The sequence below is a fragment of the Larimichthys crocea genome, chromosome II, assembly GCF_000972845.2.
Source record: "Larimichthys crocea isolate SSNF chromosome II, L_crocea_2.0, whole genome shotgun sequence".
In the NCBI taxonomy this organism is placed as follows: Eukaryota; Metazoa; Chordata; class Actinopteri; family Sciaenidae; genus Larimichthys; species Larimichthys crocea.
The window spans coordinates 9,733,441-9,753,699 of NC_040012.1; the positions used below are offsets into that span (position 1 = coordinate 9,733,441).

Here is a 20,259-nt window from a genome sequence, read left to right on the forward strand (position 1 = left end):
GGATGTACGCTTGTATGTAACTGTCGTACTGTCGTATTAACTTACGGACATCAAAGTATCAGCAACAAGCATTTATTTTTTATTCAAAAGAAAAGCAAGATTTATTCCTGGAAAAAAAACAGCCTCAGCTTCAACTTCTAATAGATGGAAGGCTCACAGTGTGATGATATTGTATATTGTAAATAAATAACATTATCATCAGCATACATGTGAACATTTGCACATTATTACCAATATTGTTAATATAAATTGTAAATAAGAGTGGTCCTTGGATGGAACCCTGAGGCACACCTTTATGTTACGGGAGTTAGAGGTGATGCCTTCACACCAACGGACAAGTTTTAGGTTGTTAAATGCCATTTTTGCCACCAGGATCAAGACCCGACATTTATTGATTAGTTCAGTTTGTACTTACCAATCATATGTAGCAGTAAAGGATTGAAATTAAGTTAAAGATGTACAATATTATTCTATTAAGCAAGTGTTTGAGGTCCTGGATACCCCAGGACTTTCTTTAAGTGATCAAAAAGCATATATTGTCACTTAAAGAAATTATGAGATTTCCCAATTTTATGAGAATTGCTCATAAATATGATTTTGAACTTTGATGATGTGGCTCAGAAGAAAATTATGCATTAGTGCTGTGTGGGGGTCTCAAACATTTTCTCCACCTGTGACAGTACTTTTTATATCATGTACACATGTAGACTATCCAAATAAGATGTTAACAACAATGTGTTTGAATTTGTAATTAATTTTGAGAAAGGAAAGTCCACAAAACACAATTTGTGCCAACATAAGGACATGTTGTCTATGAGTTGTACGCATTTCAACCAAAGAGTGATGTACTTTCTCATCTGTTTGCACAAAATATTAGGAGCATTTACCAAGAGACTGAAAAGATAAATGCAGAAGACAGAAATCACCATCAATAATGATTTAGTTTCTTATTCTTCTAGCATTTTGACTGAGACAAAAAAAAACACCACAACAAATCTAAATACTGTCCTGAGAGACTTTTCACTTGAATGGCTTTATTTTGTGGTAAGCAATAAAGGATTTTAATGTATCAGTGAATAAATTAAGGATGTTGTTTGCACAAAATATTAGGATCTTTCTGCATCCAACTTATCAGGTCAATCTAGATAAAGAAAATCATTAATTTATGCTGCTCTCTTGCTGTGTTAACTTTTCTTTAAAGGTACAAATTTAATAATAAAGAGAAGTGATGTTACACACAGCTTAATATATTTAATTCGTCGTTCTTAGGTGACATTTTAGCAATGCAGCCTTCCTCAAGTTCAATGATTAAACCGTCTTGAGAGACTGATCCGGGTTCAGTTGTGTGAGGGTTAGGCAGAACAACTGCTTGTCAACGTAAGAGTGGCTGCACCTGGCAATTAAAACTCGAGGAAAGGGAAACAATTGTGTGGCTTCTCTGGTCCAGCCAATAACATTATCCTGTCCCCGGACAGATTACAATATGCATACATCAGCATTCACTTTGATGTGATGAATATTCCACCAATAACAAATGTATACTCCTTGACACACGCGCACACATCCTTAATTGCATTAGTATAATGTTCAAGGCTCACGTAACCAGGAGAGACTGAAGACTAATGAAAAGCAATTCTTTTTAATCAAATGATTACACTTTATTGGGAAATTAAATAAAACAATGCAATGTTGTGAGGGGAAAGCAAAACAACATTGTCCAAAGTGTTAAAACTACATATAAAAAATGCAGATAAAAGAGAATAAGACAAGACTGATCGCATATATCTGACAGTGAGAAATGACTAATGACAATAGTAAAATATTTTGGGGGAGGGTGTTCGGGGAACTGACAATGACCTCAATCTATGAACAGGATATTTATTCAAACGGTAACCGCAGTGGCATCTTTGTATGGCATGTTGTACACCATGTACCACAGAATGCAAAGCTCCAATCTGTTGCAGAGAGACAGAACCTGGTCCAGGAATTTTGCTACTTGTCCGAGTACCGTGGAAATGCCCGCAGACTCAGCAGAACTAAAAGACAAAGAGCACAAATTAATACCCAGATACTGGAATATTTACATTAAACACTGATGATCAAATCAACAAAGACTGACCATTCATATTTATTACAAACCAGTGGTCGCTGTAGTGCCATCATGTTGGGATTTCATTTAATTTGACATGTTTTGTGTGTTTTATGTGTCACTAAGAATTTTCTATAGAAATTGCATTTGTTAAATTTATGAAGTAAAAGCGACACAAAACATCAATTTACCCTTTTAGATTTAGTCTTTAGATGAAAATGCTTCTTCTAGTCACATTTTGGTCATTTTTATCCTTCATATCTACTACAATGCATAAAATCTGAAGTTTGCAGGTTGCTTTATGGTCATTCATTAACAGATATTTTTAGCGGGTCAGGCGCTGCAGACTGGCTGGGTGCGGGTCTTTAAAAAAAATAACGTGACCTATGCAGCACTTTTCTCTCACTTATTGGGGGAAAATATCACACAGTTGATGATAGCACACCTCTAACACTTCTATCGCATCAACAAAAACACATTTCGTCAAAGATCTATTTTTAAGCTCATCAACGTTTTGTGTTTAGTGATGAATCAACACATGATCTCGCTTTGATTTGTATGCAACATTAAGGCGTCACCAGGGTGTATTTTTCTATTTAAAGATCGAATAGCATGGGTGAGTTGAGCACAGGTGGGACTTCTAAATAAAAATACGTGTGCAGGTAAACAGTCAACAAAGGTAACATTAACTAACGTACCTTCCATCTATTCCCACATTGATTGCAGAAGACAAACGTGGTCATTGGCTCATCAGCACTGCGAGTTTGAACCTGGGAATGACAAAAACACAACAACAATTTACATCACACTGAACAGGCAAAACATGTAAATGGAGAACATGGACTTGTATTTAGACTTTCCACGGAGAGGTGGAGAAACCTGATCATAACCACAACTTTGTAACTTTGCACAGATCGTGACATACTTCTGTGCTCTCTACTTACAATTAAACATACAATGAAATCTTTACCTGTGTATAGGTGCAGCACTTCCCCTTGCACTTGCCACAGGTGAATAGATCAGTCTGCGTGCCTCCGGTAGTAGCCATCTGGTGGTCCCTGACAGCCTCTTTGGTCAAATTCTTTCTCATTTCCTTCAGCTCATCACTGGCCATTTCCTACATGAAAACAATCATTAATAACTACGTTAACTAATTTAAATTTGTTAGCGCTGGTAACAAGATAAACACTATGACTACTACTACTAAAAAAAGAAACAGCATTGTGTAAAAAAATACCAGGATCTTTAGGATTAAACCATCAAAAGCCAACACACCTCTGCAGTCATCTTAGCCATCCGCTCAGGGGTGACACTGCCGCACAGCACAGTCCTCCTTAAATTAGGGTTCTTCATGTCCTTCAGATTCGAGATTCGGCTCCGCACACGGTTCTTGTATTTCATGTCTGTGTTCTTAAACTCTTGGAATATACGTGATGGGAAGTCAAGGAAATCAACTTATAAATCAACTTTTAGGTGTTTTAGAGCTTAGAATTTAGCATTAAAGACAAATACATTTTCTCAACATTTAAGTCATTTAACAGACAAATCAAGCAATTTAAAAACAGAAGAGGTTACCTTGGGCAGGGGAAATTACCACTGGAATTTAGATTAATAGAGTAAATAATGGAAATATTCGTTAGAAACAGTTCAAATGTGCTTATTAATATCACTGGCATCATTTGAACCAGTAACATCCAGAATCTCATGACATCCTGAAGTAACACAAACATCCATTCAATGTAAAGGATATATTCCTCGACTTGTGCTCCAAGCTCATCACAATCGGCACCGATAGCAATATAATCATCTGGGGGGGAAAGTCAGAGAGTGGACAGAAATATTTAAAAAGTAGTACACAAAACAATCACACAACAATAGACATCCTACATTGTGGATGTGTTAATATCATTCTAATAAATCACAAGATTACCTCCAGCTTGCAGAGCGTTGGATATCATCTCTCTGCACTTGAGCCTGATGGAGTCAGAGGTGCTGGGAGCACGAGGAAAGGTGTTGATTAACGTGTTGGGTGTAACTTCAGTGGGTTCGCTCTTGCTGCTGGAGTTACTGCTGGAGCTGCTGCAGAAGCAATAAGAGAAGAATCAGCCACTTAATCAAAAGAAGTATAAGCATAGGAAATACATTTCTTTTCTTTTTTTTTAAAGATAGATTTTTTGGCCTTTTATTGATAGTACAGCTGAAGATAGACAGGAAGCAGGGGGCAGAGAGACGGGGAGTGACACGCAGTAAATTAGCCGTCGGATGCGGGATTCGAACCGGGGCCAGCTGCAGCGAGGACTACCGACCGACCGCCCCAGAAAATACATTTCTAAATCCGAATGGCAAAAATTTGTGTGTTGACCATCAGTAATAACAAAACATTCTCTTTCTTGTTACCTTTCTTCTTTTGCCTCTGGGCTTCCCTGCGACGGAGAAACAGGCGTCGTTTGTTCTTTCCTCTTTTCTTCTGAAGGTTTTTCTCCACCACCGGGCTCATCTGGAGAACGGATAAGAAAATAACAGTGTGACACAGGAGAAGACCAACGTTCAGATTTGTAAAGTTAATACTTTTGTATTTTGTATGGGTCCTGTTGTGGCTGAAATTCTGGGTTGAAATTTAAAACCTCTTTGCAACGGCAGCATAAACAAAAACTTCCACAAAAACAGCAATTTAACACCAACATATGACCACAGTAGAAGCAAAGAGACGATGCTTAAATTTCTTAGACATGACATAAGCTCAGCAGCAAAAAAATAAAATGTTACACTATGGTCATTAACAACAATATCACAACAATATTATCTTTAAGATTAACTTCTCTGGCTGACACTCAGTGTGGATGTTTTCACTGAAACTGCTGGCTGCTTGTTTATTTGTTCGTACACCCCACTCGCCAACACTGTGGGTTGAGAATGGATGTAATTTAAGAAACTCCAGCAGCAGGACATTGTTGACAGCTGCTGTAGCCAGAGCATGATGAGTAAAAGCTGTTACAAAATAATAATGTCACGCACAATAGCTCGGGAACTGTCCGGACAAATTACACATGACAAAACAAAACTGACACAATATAGGCAGAATTGAAAAGTCACAATTTACCCAACAGCTTCTTCCACGATTTGATCAAGGACTTGGCGAGAGATGTCACCTCATCGTCTGTGCTCTGCTTACGGATGGCGTTAACGGACATCCCAATTCGGGTAGACTGTGGAGAGACAATTGTGTCAGTGCACGCTTCAGGTTGTTTCGATGATGAGCCTTAAGAAGAAGAAGAAGAAGAAGAAATGGGCACAGATACCTGAAGCAGCTCGAGAGTCATGGGGACGCTGCGCAGCTCCTTCAATAGGTCCAAAGCTCCAGCCTGCAGAGGAGGGTGGAGGAAGAGTGTTTAGATGCATTTTAACCCTGAGTCTCTCGTCGGCTGCACACAAATTAGTTTGCTTATTAAATACCGCAACAGCATGATCAGATTTGACACAGATTGTGATTTCTTGTGATTTCTGAGATACTGTGTGATCCTGCAGGGACTTTATTACAGTATTTATTACAGTAATATTTAAGACATAAGTCAGTTGGACAAAACTTATGGAGCTAGTTAACTAGTAATTACTTGGATACAAGTTTTTTTTTTTTAATAGCAATGTTTAAAAATAGGATTTTTGACTAACAAATAAAATAAAAATGTATCTACAAATGTTTTGGTAATGAATTAAAAAGGTATAAATTAATTCTCAGACATTAGATTGTAACACCATCTCAGTGTGACAGCTTGCTGTTTATTATTATTCATTTGAATATGATTTGTTTGGCACCTGACAGTCAGAGACCTTTAAAACACATCACTTTCGTTTCTATCAAACTGTCACTTTGACACTGAGGCATGTGAAACAATTCCCTATCATTCTTAAAAGCTCAAATAATCGCTTGAAAATAACTGCACATTCATTTATAATGAAGCCGATCATCGGTTGTTAGCCCCGGTTCACGTTTATTACGTTTACATGTAAAGCAGGTATGAAGCTAGGTGGCTAACAGGTAGCTACTTCACCGCCTGCCTCCTAAAAACACAACAAAGAAAATCTAAAAAAAAAGACATAACGATGTTATTTCATTCCAGACTTTGAAATCCAACCCAACTCTACATGTGTGCGCCTTAAAAAGCGTCGCAAGCCACTATGCTACCAACTATGCTACGTGGCTAAGTGCTAGCAGCCGTTAACGTAAACAGACTAGCGGCTAGCCGCGCGGTCACAACAGCAACAGCCGTTGAGCCGTTGGTCTATAACCGTTAACGGCTGTTACCGGTTTTGAACGTTGTTTCTATAGTGACCGAACCGGCCGGAGGCTTCAGTTAGCCGCTGTGCAGCCACAACAAACCCGTCAAAGCTGAACATCAACACCAGCCGCTGTCCGGCTGAAGCGGCTCGGCGTTCATCATTCTTCTCACCCCGTTTTTCTTCTGCGCCATTTTATCCATCTTCTTCGCAATTCTGATAATCTCCTCCTCCTCCTTTTTGCCCATGTTGACTGATTTAATGGTGAATCCGAAAAAAAAAAAAAATCAGGAACAAAACGAGGGAGGAAAGAAAGTCAATTCGCGACAAAGACCACGCCACTGAACTGAAAGCGGCGGCGGCGGCGTCAGCAGCGGCGGCGGCGGCGTCTACTTGACGGACCGGCAGGGACCGCACACCGATCCGCTGTGTGTGAGTAGCAGACCTGACCAGTCGATGCACGATGAGGGGGAGTTAATCGAAACCAGAACTAAAGATTCATCTGAGAGCTGTGATATCAGAAAATATTCATCAGACAAGGGCGGCAAAAAAACAACAACAACATGATTTTATATTATGTATTTTTTCTCCAGTTCTTCACAAACACTTGTTTTTTTTGTGACCACAACAAAACAAACATTTTCTGCAGTGCCGCCCTCTGATCTTAGATGGCGCCAAAGAAAACATAATCCCATTTGTAGTCCAAACAAGTGGTTGCAAGATACATCTGAGATAGATTCTTAATGTTATGCATGAATGGTAGAAATTTACAATAAGGCCATGATAAATTGTACTAAAAAATTAAGGTATATTGTTACTTATTACTACAGTGCAGCAGCAATAACCATCATGGAAGTCTTCATTTTCAATGTGAAAAGTGTAAAATATATAAGTATGCATGCAGTGAATGAAATGTATTCATTCTGCTGCTTTGTTTTAAGGTAGGAGCTAAAAATATATTTAATTGTTGCCCTGTCTAAATGATCTATGAACAGCTTCTTAGATGGATAGATAGATAGATAGATAGATAGATAGATAGATAGATAGATACTTTATTGATCCTGAAGGAAATTCAAGCATCCAGTAGCAGTATGCAGACATACATTAGAGATAACACAGTATCCATATGTTAAAATTAGCCTGAGATAGATAAATATGTACAGAGAAATTAAACATTTATAGCAACATTTTAAAAAATTACCTGGTTAGTGTTGTGAAGAAATTGTTGAAGTCAAAGGGCAATGGTAAGGTCAAGAAGGAAGAAAGTGTTCAGGAGCCTCTGATGTCTTATGCTTTATTATTTATTGACGCTTGGCCAAGGAGAATTAGAGACACTCTCAAAGTTCATCAGAAGTGCCTGAGTTGGTCCCATAGGGTCTTCGACCCTGGCCACCACAGTGTTGAGATAGACTGGCACCTACTGTTCTCAACCAAAGCCAAACAACTAATACTGCCGAAGACCTCAAGATCCACACGTGACCTCGTGTAACCTAAGGATAGAAAATTCCATAACATTTGGCACTGTCAAGCAAGAAGAAGAAGAAGGTTCCTGGTCTCGACCCCGGCTGGGGCCTTTCTGAGTGCATGTTCTGCCCGTCTCTGCATGGGTTCACTCCAGGTACTTTGGCTTCCTCCCACAGTCCAAAAATTAATTGGTGACTCTAAATTGCCCTTTGGTGTTAAGTGAGTGTAAATTGTTGTTTGTCTCTGTGTGCCCTGTGATGAACTAGCGACTTGTCCAGGGTGTACCCCGCCTTTCGCCCTAAATTAACTGGTATAGGCTCCAGTCCCACTGTGACCCTGATAAGGATAACAGTTACAGAAAATGGATGGGTGATAATAAACATAACAGTTGCATGTGCAGGGTATAAATATCTTTATTTTGCTCCAAGCAGTAGTTTCCAGTTATCACTGGATTATTAACTGTAATTAACAGTCTACAGGCTTTCGGTGGATTCATGACTTTTGATGAAGGCATGGCCGTCGCCTAGACGAAACCTGTGACCTCGCAGTAATAGGATCTCGGCCATCATGGTGGCACACTGTTGATCTTATACTGCATTTATATGGCACCGATTGACTCCCTAATTTGGATTTCACTAATCCAAACAAATCAACATGTGACATACCAGCTAGTCACTGAAGGTTAGGCATTTACTGCAAATGATTTGAGCAAAAAAATGTGAAGTGCCACCAATTATAGTAGATAAAATGTACAATATATAGTACCAAAATGTCAAATACTGTGCCAAAATTCACATTATCTTTTTTGGTTTATGAGAGAACACACTATCAAAACGATTAACAACGCTTTTATTTTATTCTTATCCTTACATACACATGATGTAATGACATTTACTTTTACTTGACTCTGTTTGTCCTATACAGACCCTTCCTTTACACCCCCCCACCAGCCAGTCTCCATCTCATAGTAAGCTGCACATGCTAGTGGGAGGTATTAACAGCTTTTACTCAGTCAGGGGCAGTTGGTAACTGGCACACTGTTTACTTACTGGAATATGGTGACACCGCTCTCACCCCCTGATGCAATTAGATAATTAGCCACTGAAAAAAATTCAAGTCTAGTACATGGTGCAAAGCTTTGGATACACTGTGTTAGTCTTCTGAATTTGCATGCATGCTCTATTCCAGAAATTATGGTTGCAATTACACTAGCAATTATATTCCAAAAGTGCAAATACAGAGCCTTTGTGTGCTCTAAAATCTGATAGTGGATGCCTGCTGTGAGGTAAAAGTGCTGTCTTAAGACCTTGTTCTCCCTCATGCTGTCAGCAAGTGCGCAGAATCTTTAACCTAATCCCTATTAGGCCAAGACTACTCAAATCTGATTATGCAGGCTGTGCTCGCAAATTAGAAACAGTCCTAGCCACCTGTGGTATCTGTTTGTAGCACTGAAAATCTACTAATATCAGCAGACCTGGAGAGTTCAGATAGTACTTACTAAGAGATGGTACTCACTAAGCCTTTACTGGACTCATCAACTCAGTTACTTTCTCATTTTGTCTTTTAGTGCAAATGGCAGGCGAGAAGTTTACAGCCAAAGAGGCACTGAGGGCTTCTGGAGCTTTTCCTTTTTTGCCTTCTCTACAGGACAACCTTCCAGTCTGCTGTGGTACACTTCCTCCGTGTTTCCTTCATTTGTTACCTTCTCTTGATATGCTGATTAAGTGTGAGCAAAGATTAAGCAAATTGACCATGATGGTGCATGTCCCAAAATAGCCCTCCAACGCTGCTGAGAGGCTTTGACCTACGCTTGGAGGAATAACGAATGCACACTTCCTGCTGTTTCAGCCTTTATAATTAAGGTGAAATGTGAGATACACGGTAAGTCTTGTTCAATACATTTCTGCTGACATGTTTTTAAACCGGTCTGTTATTTTATTAGTGTGTCATTTGTCAAATTAGTCGATATGTTTCAAGTGTGTATAGTCTTTGTCTACCCCTACATTAGTTAGACTTGTTGGTTATTATTGTAACAATAATGTAGAATCAGTTTTGAATAGTTTTCGCTATACTACCATGCTTTACTGTGGTAGTATTATACAACTATGAAACCTCTATACCAGCCTAGACAACAGAGGCTCTGTGCTTTTCTACTGTGATGTATTTAGGCCTACTGTTATTATGCAACTGTAATGTCATAATGTTATACCCAAATAATGTATTATTGCATCAATGAATATCTACAAAAGTCTTAATCTTTAACTTTACAATATACATACACAATATGACAGCATTTGTGTACAACAGTGTGTAGCTGCTTCGTGCATGTTTATGACCCACTTAATTCCTGTTGTAAACAACACAGTGAGGGTATTCTGAATGCTGCTTACAATGTTGTTTCGAGTGTTCATGTGTATATTTGAGATCAGGACGGAAAGGATGGATTCTAACAGTGACAAATTTGACGACAAGATACTTTTGTCAAAGCATTAGAGGTTAGAGTAAGGAGCCAGAGGCAGCCATATTATGACAAACCTAATTGTTTGGAACATGGAGAACACAGAGATGGAAGTAAACTGTACTGCAGGACTGGTTTCTATATACACATTTCAACCCAGCTTACATACTTGTCATCATTTGATCTATTGTAGCACAGCCTCCCTGTAAGGAAACAAACTATAAACTAATCAGTGTGAGTGACACTAAGGCACAACTTAAACGTACAGTTAGATTTAGGCGCCTCTATTTACTAAATATGGCTGAAATAAGAAATACTATGCTTAACAATGTTTTCATTGCTGTATACTCACCTGAAATAAGTTTTTGTTACCTTAGAATGAGACTTATAGTTACAGATGCCACTGTTCATCTTCCATAGAGTCAACAAGGTTAAAGCCTTGAACGAACAATCGAAACATTGGCTCCATAGTTTCTTCTTCATACTAAAAAGTGTTTAAGCAGTGGAGAGAAAGTGCACAGGGGTCCAAGATGTCTTATGTTGAAAGGTTTATTGAAGCTTGATCAAGGAAATTGGAGGATTTATTAATACACTTGTCATGACATTATGCTGCCTCAATTCTGAAGAAGCTGCCCTCTCTGGCTCGTCTATATGCCCTCAGGACAGTGACATAACTTCTCTATGTGCCTAAATGGTCATTAGTCTACAAACAAGGAAATATGTCTAGCCATAGTCGCCCGACATTGTTATCTGACTCTGCAGAGGCTTCTACGTTATGTACCCATCTGTTGTGTCTATTGAGTGTACATACTGTACTGTATGTCCATGGAGATGTAGAGGTTGCAATCAGCAGCTATGCCACTAGATGCAGCTAAATCCTACACACTGGTCCTTTAACATAGTTTTAACACAACTACAGTAACAAATGTTCAATTGTCTCTCTCCTCTCTCTGCTTTCTTTTTTAGCTACCTCCACACAACATGAGTAACACACCTGTCCAGGAGCCACCTGCCCAGGAATTGTCCTCTGGCAGCGGGCAGACGTTACCCTCCCGACCCTTCCAGCCAATCTCTGATCCCTCAGCTTCTAAAAGAGTATGTTTCTACAAAAGTGGGGACTATAAATTCAGTGGGCATCGCCTTGTCATCAATGCTCGCACCTTTAAGACATTTGATGCTCTGCTGGATGCTCTCTCCAATAAAGTGCCTCTGCCATTTGGAGTGAGGACCATCACCACACCTCGCGGGACCCACCTGGTTAGGGCTTTAGATGACTTACATGATGGGGGATCATATGTGTGTTCTGATCAGAAACGGGTGAAACCGTTAAATCTGGATGAAGTGAACCGGCGTCAGGTACCATGGAATACCACCAGACCCTTCAGCGCAGGGCGACAAAAGCGTCAAAGACTTCAGATTGGTAGAAGGAATGAAGTCACCAACAGGTCAGCAAAGGTTGCTGAGAGGGTGGCAGTACGGACACCAAAGAGGATCGTGGTCATCAAGAATAGGGATCCCACTGTTAAACGCACAATTGTGTTGCAGAAAAGAACAGCACCAACATTTGACGCTTTACTGGATTACCTTTCCCAGATCCTCGAGTTCCCAGTGCTGAAACTCTTCACGACAGATGGCAGAAGAGTAAGTATTTGGAAAATTTGAGTGGAGAATGATTGTAGATTAATGCTCATTTAAGGCAGCTCCTGGAAATGTTAATGTATGAGCAGCTTATTTTGTGAAAAGGATGTAGTTTAATCTGGAATCTGCAATTTTGTACATTGATACACAGTGAGACATACCATAAAACCACACATCAGGTTAAACAGGAAATGTAACATGTTAAAGTTTGAGTTTTAGATGTGGGGATAAGTGGATTTTGTTAGCTTTAGGCAGAGCCTGGCTAGCTGTTTTCTACTTGTTTCCACTCTTAATGCTAAGCTAACCAACTGTTGGCTGCAGCTTCATATTGAACAGATAAATAAAGTTTGACCACCTCATCTAACCCTCAGCAAGAACCATAGAAAAGTATATGTGGGCATGGTTTAGTTACTAAATTTAAATAAAATCCTTCAGATGTTCAGATCTTCAGATTTACACCTCCACCAATGCCAACACAAATGTATTTGACCTCAACCACCTCAACTTTCCAACCTTTGGAGATGTGAACGAGGTTTTTACCTGAAGTTTAATCATGTTGAGTTTGACAGTTGGCAACAACTGGCAATATTACATGAATTAGGAATCAAGGCCTTTACCCTGTTACTTTACACATGGTAAGTATTCTAAGAAGTGCTCCCAGGAGGTGCTATCACCCCCTGGTGAGTTATCTCTCTGTAATCCCTCTTTCTACGTGTCCTTTAACAGCAGAAGTCTTCCCGTTTAAGGTCATAAGGTCTGAGAACCTTTAAATGCATGTTATTCCTCTAGATGTCCCCATGATCTGTGATCTGTGGTCTGTTTTAGGACAGTATGTGGCCCAGAGAACACATGAGGTTGTTGATACTGCAAACTGAAAGGCTATTTTCACTTTAGATGTATCTAGGATTGCGATACATAAAGGTGAAAATGGCGAGTGCACTGAGAAGTGTTTCTGCTCCTCTTTCAGGTTGATGGTCTTGCAGCACTTATCCTGTGCTCTGGAGTTGTCGTGGCAGCGGGCAACGAGCCATTTAGATTAGGAAACAACAGTTTTCACAGAGCCGGCCAGATGGCACAAACAGCGTACATGGATACAGTGGAACCATCAATGTTGCAGCCCAGAGCTCGTAAGTTTCAATCGGTACTACTTTCTCTGTAAAGTACAGCATATAACTTCCACATGGTCCTCTTATTATCTAGGATTGCATAGTCAGTAACTGCAAATGCAAAGAACAGCAAATAAGGGTAAAATCTTAAACTATTCATTTCAATCTACCAAACCAACATGAATACTCTATGATGCTTTTATAATGTCAGTAAATATGTCGTTTCCCTTTCTTTGACAAACACCTATTTCTTCATCCATCACCTCCAACCAAAGAGAACAGCAAATCTTTCTCAAGTGGAAGAGGCTCAAGGATTTTTTCCTTATCATCAGAGAGATATATTGTTGACCAAGTAAACAAGTTTCGGAATGGAAGCATGAATGGCCCACTGCATCACCACGGCGGATCACTTGAAACATCGGTCAACCATCGCCACACACCTGTGGAGACGTGTGAAAACGGCAGGCAAGACAGCGACCATCATTCTTGCATTTTACCTCAGGAGGATGACATTGAAAAGTCTTTCCGCGTGAATCAAGACGGCAGCATGACAGTGGAGATGAAAGTTCATCTCACCATTAAAGAAGAGGAGTTGCTCCAGTGGACTACCACACTAAGCCGCTCCAGCCTTAGCAAGAGGACAGTTTGTGCCTCGATTTCTGAGTCTGGCAGCAGCTCACCTGACTCAAACAACGCCATTGCCAAAGACTCCTCTAGCATCAGTGAAGATGAAAGGAAAGAGGAGAACCACCCCGCTGGAGCGGGAAAGGGTGTTGGCTTTAACGACAAGCAAGCTTATGAGGGCTACACTTCTACAGCCTCGGGAAAAGCAAAAACAGGTTTCAGGCGCACTCCTACGCCGGGTCCTCGGCATGTTAGTAAGAAAGGGTCTGTTGAGAGTGTGAAGATGGTGACTGAGTCAGAGGTTCAAGAGAGCACTCTGGGACATTATTCTTACATGGAGAGAACCGCTGATGGTGAGACAACTGAGGGATACTGCGTCCTCAAACACAGCAGCAGCAAAAGGCCAATCCCAAAACCTCGGAGGTCGGCGTCTGCAGGGGGGAGCAAGAAAAGCTGCAACTCCTCCATCAGGTCATCAGAAGTAGCTGAGGTCCTTCAGATACAGAATAATGGGATGGAGGTTACAGAGACTGTGATGCATATTCATGAAGGTCAAGGCTGTTATGACAACTATTTTGTAAATGAGGAATATAGTGTAGATGATGTACCTTTGCATGGTTCCACTCCAGCGGCAGAAAGCACTGTCACAGGGAAGTGTTCATCCAGCAATGATTGTGATATAGATTTTTCTACTACCGACTCAGTACAAAGGCAGAAAGAAGAGATGTTATCCCTGTCATCAGAGCCAATAACTCCAACACACAATATTGTGAACAATCTGTCAGTGACTGAGAATGAGGTTACAACTGCAAAAAACTCTCAAACAGACGAGACAGTAAGAAAAGACAGAACTCCTAAAAGTGGGAAAAAGAAAAAGACGATTACCCCCGCAAAGAATCAGAAGAGTTCAGCTTCAACAAGCAGCTCAGATAAAAAGCAAAAGGAAAGCATAATAAGTCCCCCAAAACAAAGCAAACATTCATCTTCAGACAAGCTCAGCAGCAATGCCAGTGCAGGAAAAAAGAGTTTGAGTTTATCAGAAAGTGCTAAAGGTGGTCAGAAGAGTAGAGGAACAGAAAAGCCTCAAATTAAGAAGGTGAGTAAGGATGAAAAGACAAAAGAGCAAGCCTTAATAGCTAACACTGAAAATGTGAAAAGGACCCCAGCTCAGAGACAAAACATTAATAAAACAGCTGCTAAAGATAATGGCCATAATGTAAATACTCCAACAGGAAGACCTCCAATGAAGAAGAACATGCTAGACATCTTACAAACAAAGAAATCTACTTTGTCAGGCAAAAAGATAATTAGCAAGCCAAAATCTCTGATTGAAAACAGAACTTCATCACCTAAAAAGTCTTCAGAGGTGAGCGAGAGTTTTTCGATGCCTGCCCTAAATCCTTCACCCTCTGAAATCCACCAATATGTTGAAAACTGGTTGGAGAAATCCAGCCCAGATCCAGCTCCATACGCTGAGGAGGCCATCACAGATGAACCAGAGCCCCGGACAAAGGTAGTGTTTCAGATAGGTGCTGATTCTGAATCAGATGAAAAGAGTGAATGCCAGACTAACCTAGAGTATTATCTATCGCCTGGTAATGCTGGTCAGAAATCAGCTTCTTGTTTAACAGTACCTCTTTGTCATGTGGAGCCGGCTACAGCTCTGCTGCACAGTGAACAACCTGCAAAAGGTTTGTGTGTTTCAATGCCAAGTGTTAGAGTCGATCTTGTACACCAGGAGAACAGACTGAGGGCACACAAATCTGTAGAGGCCATCAATCCTGACAATGAATCATCTTCATCTACTTCCAACATTTTAAGTCCCAAAGCAAAGATAAAGCCTGTTCTGCAGCAACTTTGTTCATCGGTTCAGTGCATCAGAAGGGCATCTGATACCAACACAACACCTGGTCTTGAGAAGTCCAACAGCCTTCCTGATTTCCCAATGCAAGTGGCTTCAGTGTTTGGCTCGTCATGTAAAGCCTTCCTGTCATTTTTATCTGTGATGACTCTGCGAGATAACCTAACAGGATCCATCCAGGAAGATGGCAACCAATCAAGAAGCGTCTCCGAGGCCATGCTAATGATGGAATCCCTGCAGAAGATTTCTGCCATTGGGGACGAGGAAGAGCAGAGGGCAAGTCTGACGGATCTGCGAAGCAGAGCGTCTTCTCAGTTCAGGGAGCGTTGGAGGGATTTCCAGATTCTGAGGGAAAGGCTTGAGAGTGAACCGCTGTCTCCCAAAGTTTCAGAAACAGAATTTGCCCTGGATGTTGTCTCCGAAGTGGGTGACGTATTCGAGGATCGCCATTTGCTTATTGACGAGCTGATGGAAGAACTGAATATGCCACAAGACCTCAGAGAACAGATTACTTCAACAATCCAACAAGCTAGAAGTTTTTACCCTACAGATGACAGCACTTTTGTAGAAACTGAAAGAAACAAGTCAGACTCAGAGGAAGATGTGGAAAAATTTGTCAAAGAATGCAGCGATGAAATCAAACAATCACCTGAGCCTGATATTACCTGCATAACTGAGACAAAACAGGGTGATGATAGCGAACAGGCCAAGACGGTGAATGAATCAGAACAAGAACCTGATAAAGTTCAGGAAACAGACAATGGTGTAGAAGAATCAGTATCAATATCACAGACAGAAAGAGATGAGCCCTTAAAGGACAAAGAAAATGAACAACAGGAACAAATAGAGGAGTTTGAGGAGGACAGGGAGAGGATGAATGATAGAGATGCAAATGAGATAGATGATGAGGGCGAAGAGACTGAAATGGAAAAAAGGGAATGGAAGGAAGAGGCAGAGGAAGGGACAATGACAGAGGAAAAAATGCATGGACAGGAGGAATGGGAAACAGAAAAGGGAAGTGAAGATCGGGAAACTGTTGAGAAAGAGACAGAGGAAGAGACGACAGGGGATGAAGAGGGAGAGGGATTAAAAGTACTAGATGAAGATCAAGAAGCAACAGTGAATGATAGTGTAGAGACAGATGAGAGAGAGGCTGATGAGGTGACAGAAGAGGAAGAAAAGGGGGAGGATGAAGGTGATGTTGAGGCAGATGAGGAAGAAAATGGGGAGGAAACTGAGGTGAAGAAAGGGGAAGAGGTTGAAGAAGCAAATGAAGATATTGAAGAGACAGGTGAAGGAGAGGAAGTAGATAATATCGAACAGGCAGTGGAGGAAGAAGAAGCCGATGCTTTTACTGAGGAAGTAGAAGAAGTTGAGGCTATTGAGGAGAAAGAGGAAGTGGAAAAGATTATTGAAGAGATGGAGGAGGAAGAAGAAACAGATGCAGTTACTGAGGAAAATGTAGAGGATGAGGTTACTGCAGAGGAGGAGGAGGAGGAAAGGGAAATGGAGAGGGTTACTGAGGAGGATGATGATGAAGAAGATGTTGAAGAAACAAATGAGGACAAAACCAAAGTGGTTAGTGAGGAAAACAATGAGGAGGAAGATGAGGAGGAAGAAGAGAGAGGGGAGGATGGTGAAGATGTTGAAGTTAAAAATACAGAAGAAAGGGCGATTACAGATGAGGAGGAGGGAGGTGAAGAAACTGACGGGAATATAGAAGAGGAAGAAAATTGTGATGAGGGTGAAGCGAGCAGGAAAGAGGAGTCTTTGAAAACAGAAAATAGTCTCGAGGAAGAGGTCATAGAGCAGATGGAGAGTGCAGAAAACATTAAAGCAGAGCAGACGCTAGATGAAGAAGAGAGGGAAGATGATGAAGAAAATGAAGGTAATGAGTTAAACGAGGGATTCGGTCAGGTAGAAGAGCGAGAATCAAAGCATGAAGTAGAGGAAGAAAGTGCTTTTGATGATTCAGGCAGTGTTATCGTTGACACAGGTTGTAGAAACCTTCTGGACGAGGCCTCATATCTGCAGCAGCAGGACAGCTGTGAAGAGGAATCAAATGTAGATACTAAGGAAACAGAACACGACACTGAATCACCAACCAAATATTCCTCCGAGGGTCAGTGTGAAGATGATAAAGCTACCGTGACAGACACTATTAATGAACTTGACGCAGACCAGGGAGGGGAGCATCACGAGGAAAGAAGCAGCAGTCTGTCACATCCAGTGGAAATATCACAGGAGTTACTTGACTTTGTTAACTCTGCCCTACAGTCATCTTCTCTTATATTCACATACGACTCTAGGGGGAACATCAGGATAGAGCCAGATAATGCTCGAGTTGTACAAACTAAACAAACTCTTATTCCAAAAAGTAGAAAGGATAGTGCATATGGCTTAAAGTGTCTCCCGAGCCCGAGCACGTCAGATTTATCTGATTACAGACCCGAAACATCGGAGAGTGGTGGATACAAAAGTCAGGACTCTGTAGATGTTGTCACAGAGAGTGGAGAAGAGTCCGAGAAACCTTTTCCAGTCTGCAGACGTAAGACTGATATACCTAATGGGAGAACTAATGTGGAGCGAGCTAACTCCAAATTGTCCGTTGCAAGTAATTCAGAAGTCTTGCAGAATTCCCGATTAAAAAGTGGAGGCAGTTTCTCTTCTTTCGACTCAGGCTCTAAAGCCTCAAGGGAGGATCTGTCTTATTTCAGTGCTGCAAGCTCTCAAAAGGCAGATGCTGAACCTGCCAAGGAGGCCACACAGTGCATTTCTTTCACCTCAGAAAAAGACTCAATTGATGGAGTTTTGATTGACCAAGGTAGATGGCTGCTCAAGGAGAATCACCTCATTAGAAAATCTCCTCCACTCTCCATGGGAATGTATGATAATGTAGATAGCACATCTGTAGATACGGGTCAGGAGAACATGAGCGAGGATTCCCCGTCTCCTTGTAAAACTCAGCATAACCCTCTTGCAGCCATATCCTCATCAGAGCTTGAGGAGATGGCGAAGCCGAAGTGCACATACTTCAACATGCCACATGGAAGTGATTCAGACCCCTTTCTGGATGACTCCAGTTTAAAAAGTGGGAAAAACGATACGAGCAGCGTCAAAGGAAGAGGCTTCAGGGTGTCACCTACGATTGACACTACCAAAACCTGGCCAAATAAAAATGGTAGTCTGTCTTCATTTGCATCAGTTGAGTTTAAAGTAGCAGATGGAAAGGTGCATCCTGAGGGGGAGTCCTCGGCTGTGACGCGGCCAAGGAGGACATCTAGTGGAAGAGGGGCTGTAATGCAAGCACAAGACTCCCTGGACACACTACATGTGAGATGCGGCCAATACTGTCCCATACTGTAACTGCAAGACGTTATGTTTCACGGAAATATTCACACATGCTGGTCATTCATGTGCTATTAGTTTTTGGTTTATAATGCAGCTAGAAATGTTTAAATAATCATGAAAAGAAACTTTTCTTGCAGTCTCACCTGACCTACAGACATGTGCAGTGAGTGTGCCTCTTGTTTATGTTATACATAGTTTAAAATGTCAGTTTACAAACTTCAATGCTGTCTTTTAAATGCAATATAACAACATCATCATATAAGGACAGCTTATTTTTTACTGATTCAATGCTCCTGACTGTACATTACTTATTATCTATTATATCAGATACCACAAGTCAATCAGTTTCTTATTGAATATGATGCAAAACATCATTATATTTTATTTTGTTGCTTGTTCGGTTTCTTCATACTGCATTCATACAACTTCCTAAGAAAGCTGTGGATATTATTTCTGTTACTCTGCAGCTCCTCTCAGGGTTTAAACAAAAGACTACTGTATGTAAACTAAAGGCTTTTAAAGAAGTGAGAGCTGTGAAAACTAAATTTCTAAATCTATTGTGATGCAACTTCTGACAAAATGATGTTTGGCTGTAAGAATCTACAATATTCAATAAAAGATGTTTCATTTTTTAATTGTTAAATGTTTATTGTTGCTGTATTTACTGGGTTCTATGGTGATTCAGTGTTACACTTGTCCTGAGTTTCAGTCTCTAGTCTGAAAAACACTGGATCTCCCTGCCTTCTAAATGAACATGACTTTCTACCCTGAAGACATCATCAGGTTTATTTTTTACTTTACTGTCTTTGAGACGCTCCATTCAGAGTCACAAAGGACATTACACAACTGTTTACACAGGCTGGTTTGTATTAAATGTGACTGGTAAATGGACCCTGAAGTGTAATATCTAAAATCAGAGGATCACACTTGTGTAAATACAGTATGTGTTTATGGATCAAGACTTGTAAACGAGGCTGATCATGACTAATCAAGTGTTTAATTTTAACCTTAACTCTCTTCATGTGCATTCTATCTTCGAGCATTTCTGTATAAACAATATTCAACATATAAGGTTATAAAAAGTATATCGATGCTTTGAGCCTATAGAAGTTGCTTATTTTACAGCTGGAGAAACACATTGTTTGTGATTCGAAAATTGTTTCTGAAACAAAACAAAAACCGTGAGGAGTATATAGGGTACTTAATGCTTTAATTTAATTTCACAGTAATATCTGCTCTCCTAGAAATGATGTTTGGGGGTTAGATAGAAACTGTTCATTGCCTCAGAGAATCTCTGGATTGTTGTGACATTTGACTTTCATAAGGTTATTAACAAAGAGAAGCATGTGAATTCAGAATGAGCCTTAGGCTGTTTATTTTTGGAGTACAAACA

The 20,259-nt window shown here is 40.5% G+C and overlaps 2 protein-coding genes across 3 annotated transcripts; one reads left to right on the forward strand and one right to left on the reverse strand.

Annotated features, from left to right (window-relative positions):
* Positions 1 to 1,851: 1,851 nt before the first annotated feature.
* Positions 1,852 to 6,792, reverse strand: tcea1 (transcription elongation factor A (SII), 1). 2 transcript variants are annotated; one of them, XM_010729263.3, is made up of 10 exons: positions 6,538 to 6,792; positions 5,389 to 5,451; positions 5,190 to 5,295; positions 4,487 to 4,586; positions 4,020 to 4,168; positions 3,840 to 3,896; positions 3,365 to 3,519; positions 3,060 to 3,206; positions 2,788 to 2,859; positions 1,852 to 2,036 (listed from the first exon to the last, which is right to left on the reverse strand). In XM_010729263.3, the coding sequence occupies exons 1-10, from the start codon at positions 6,610 to 6,612 to the stop codon at positions 2,028 to 2,030; spliced, it is 933 nt and encodes a 310-aa protein (XP_010727565.1). In that variant the 5' UTR covers positions 6,613 to 6,792; the 3' UTR covers positions 1,852 to 2,027. The 2 variants fall into 2 exon arrangements, with proteins under 2 accessions (XP_010727565.1, XP_027128094.1); XM_027272293.1 differs by having other exon boundaries at positions 4,020 to 4,165; positions 6,538 to 6,612.
* A 2,625-nt stretch (positions 6,793 to 9,417) lies between these two features.
* Positions 9,418 to 19,267, forward strand: LOC113747683 (oxygen-regulated protein 1). The gene is made up of 5 exons (XM_027288229.1): positions 9,418 to 9,497; positions 9,605 to 9,709; positions 11,253 to 11,927; positions 12,892 to 13,051; positions 13,306 to 19,267. Exons 3-5 carry the CDS (start codon positions 11,268 to 11,270, stop codon positions 18,879 to 18,881), a joined length of 6,396 nt encoding a protein of 2,131 aa, XP_027144030.1. The 5' UTR covers positions 9,418 to 9,497; positions 9,605 to 9,709; positions 11,253 to 11,267; the 3' UTR covers positions 18,882 to 19,267.
* The last annotated feature ends 992 nt before the right edge of the window (positions 19,268 to 20,259 follow it).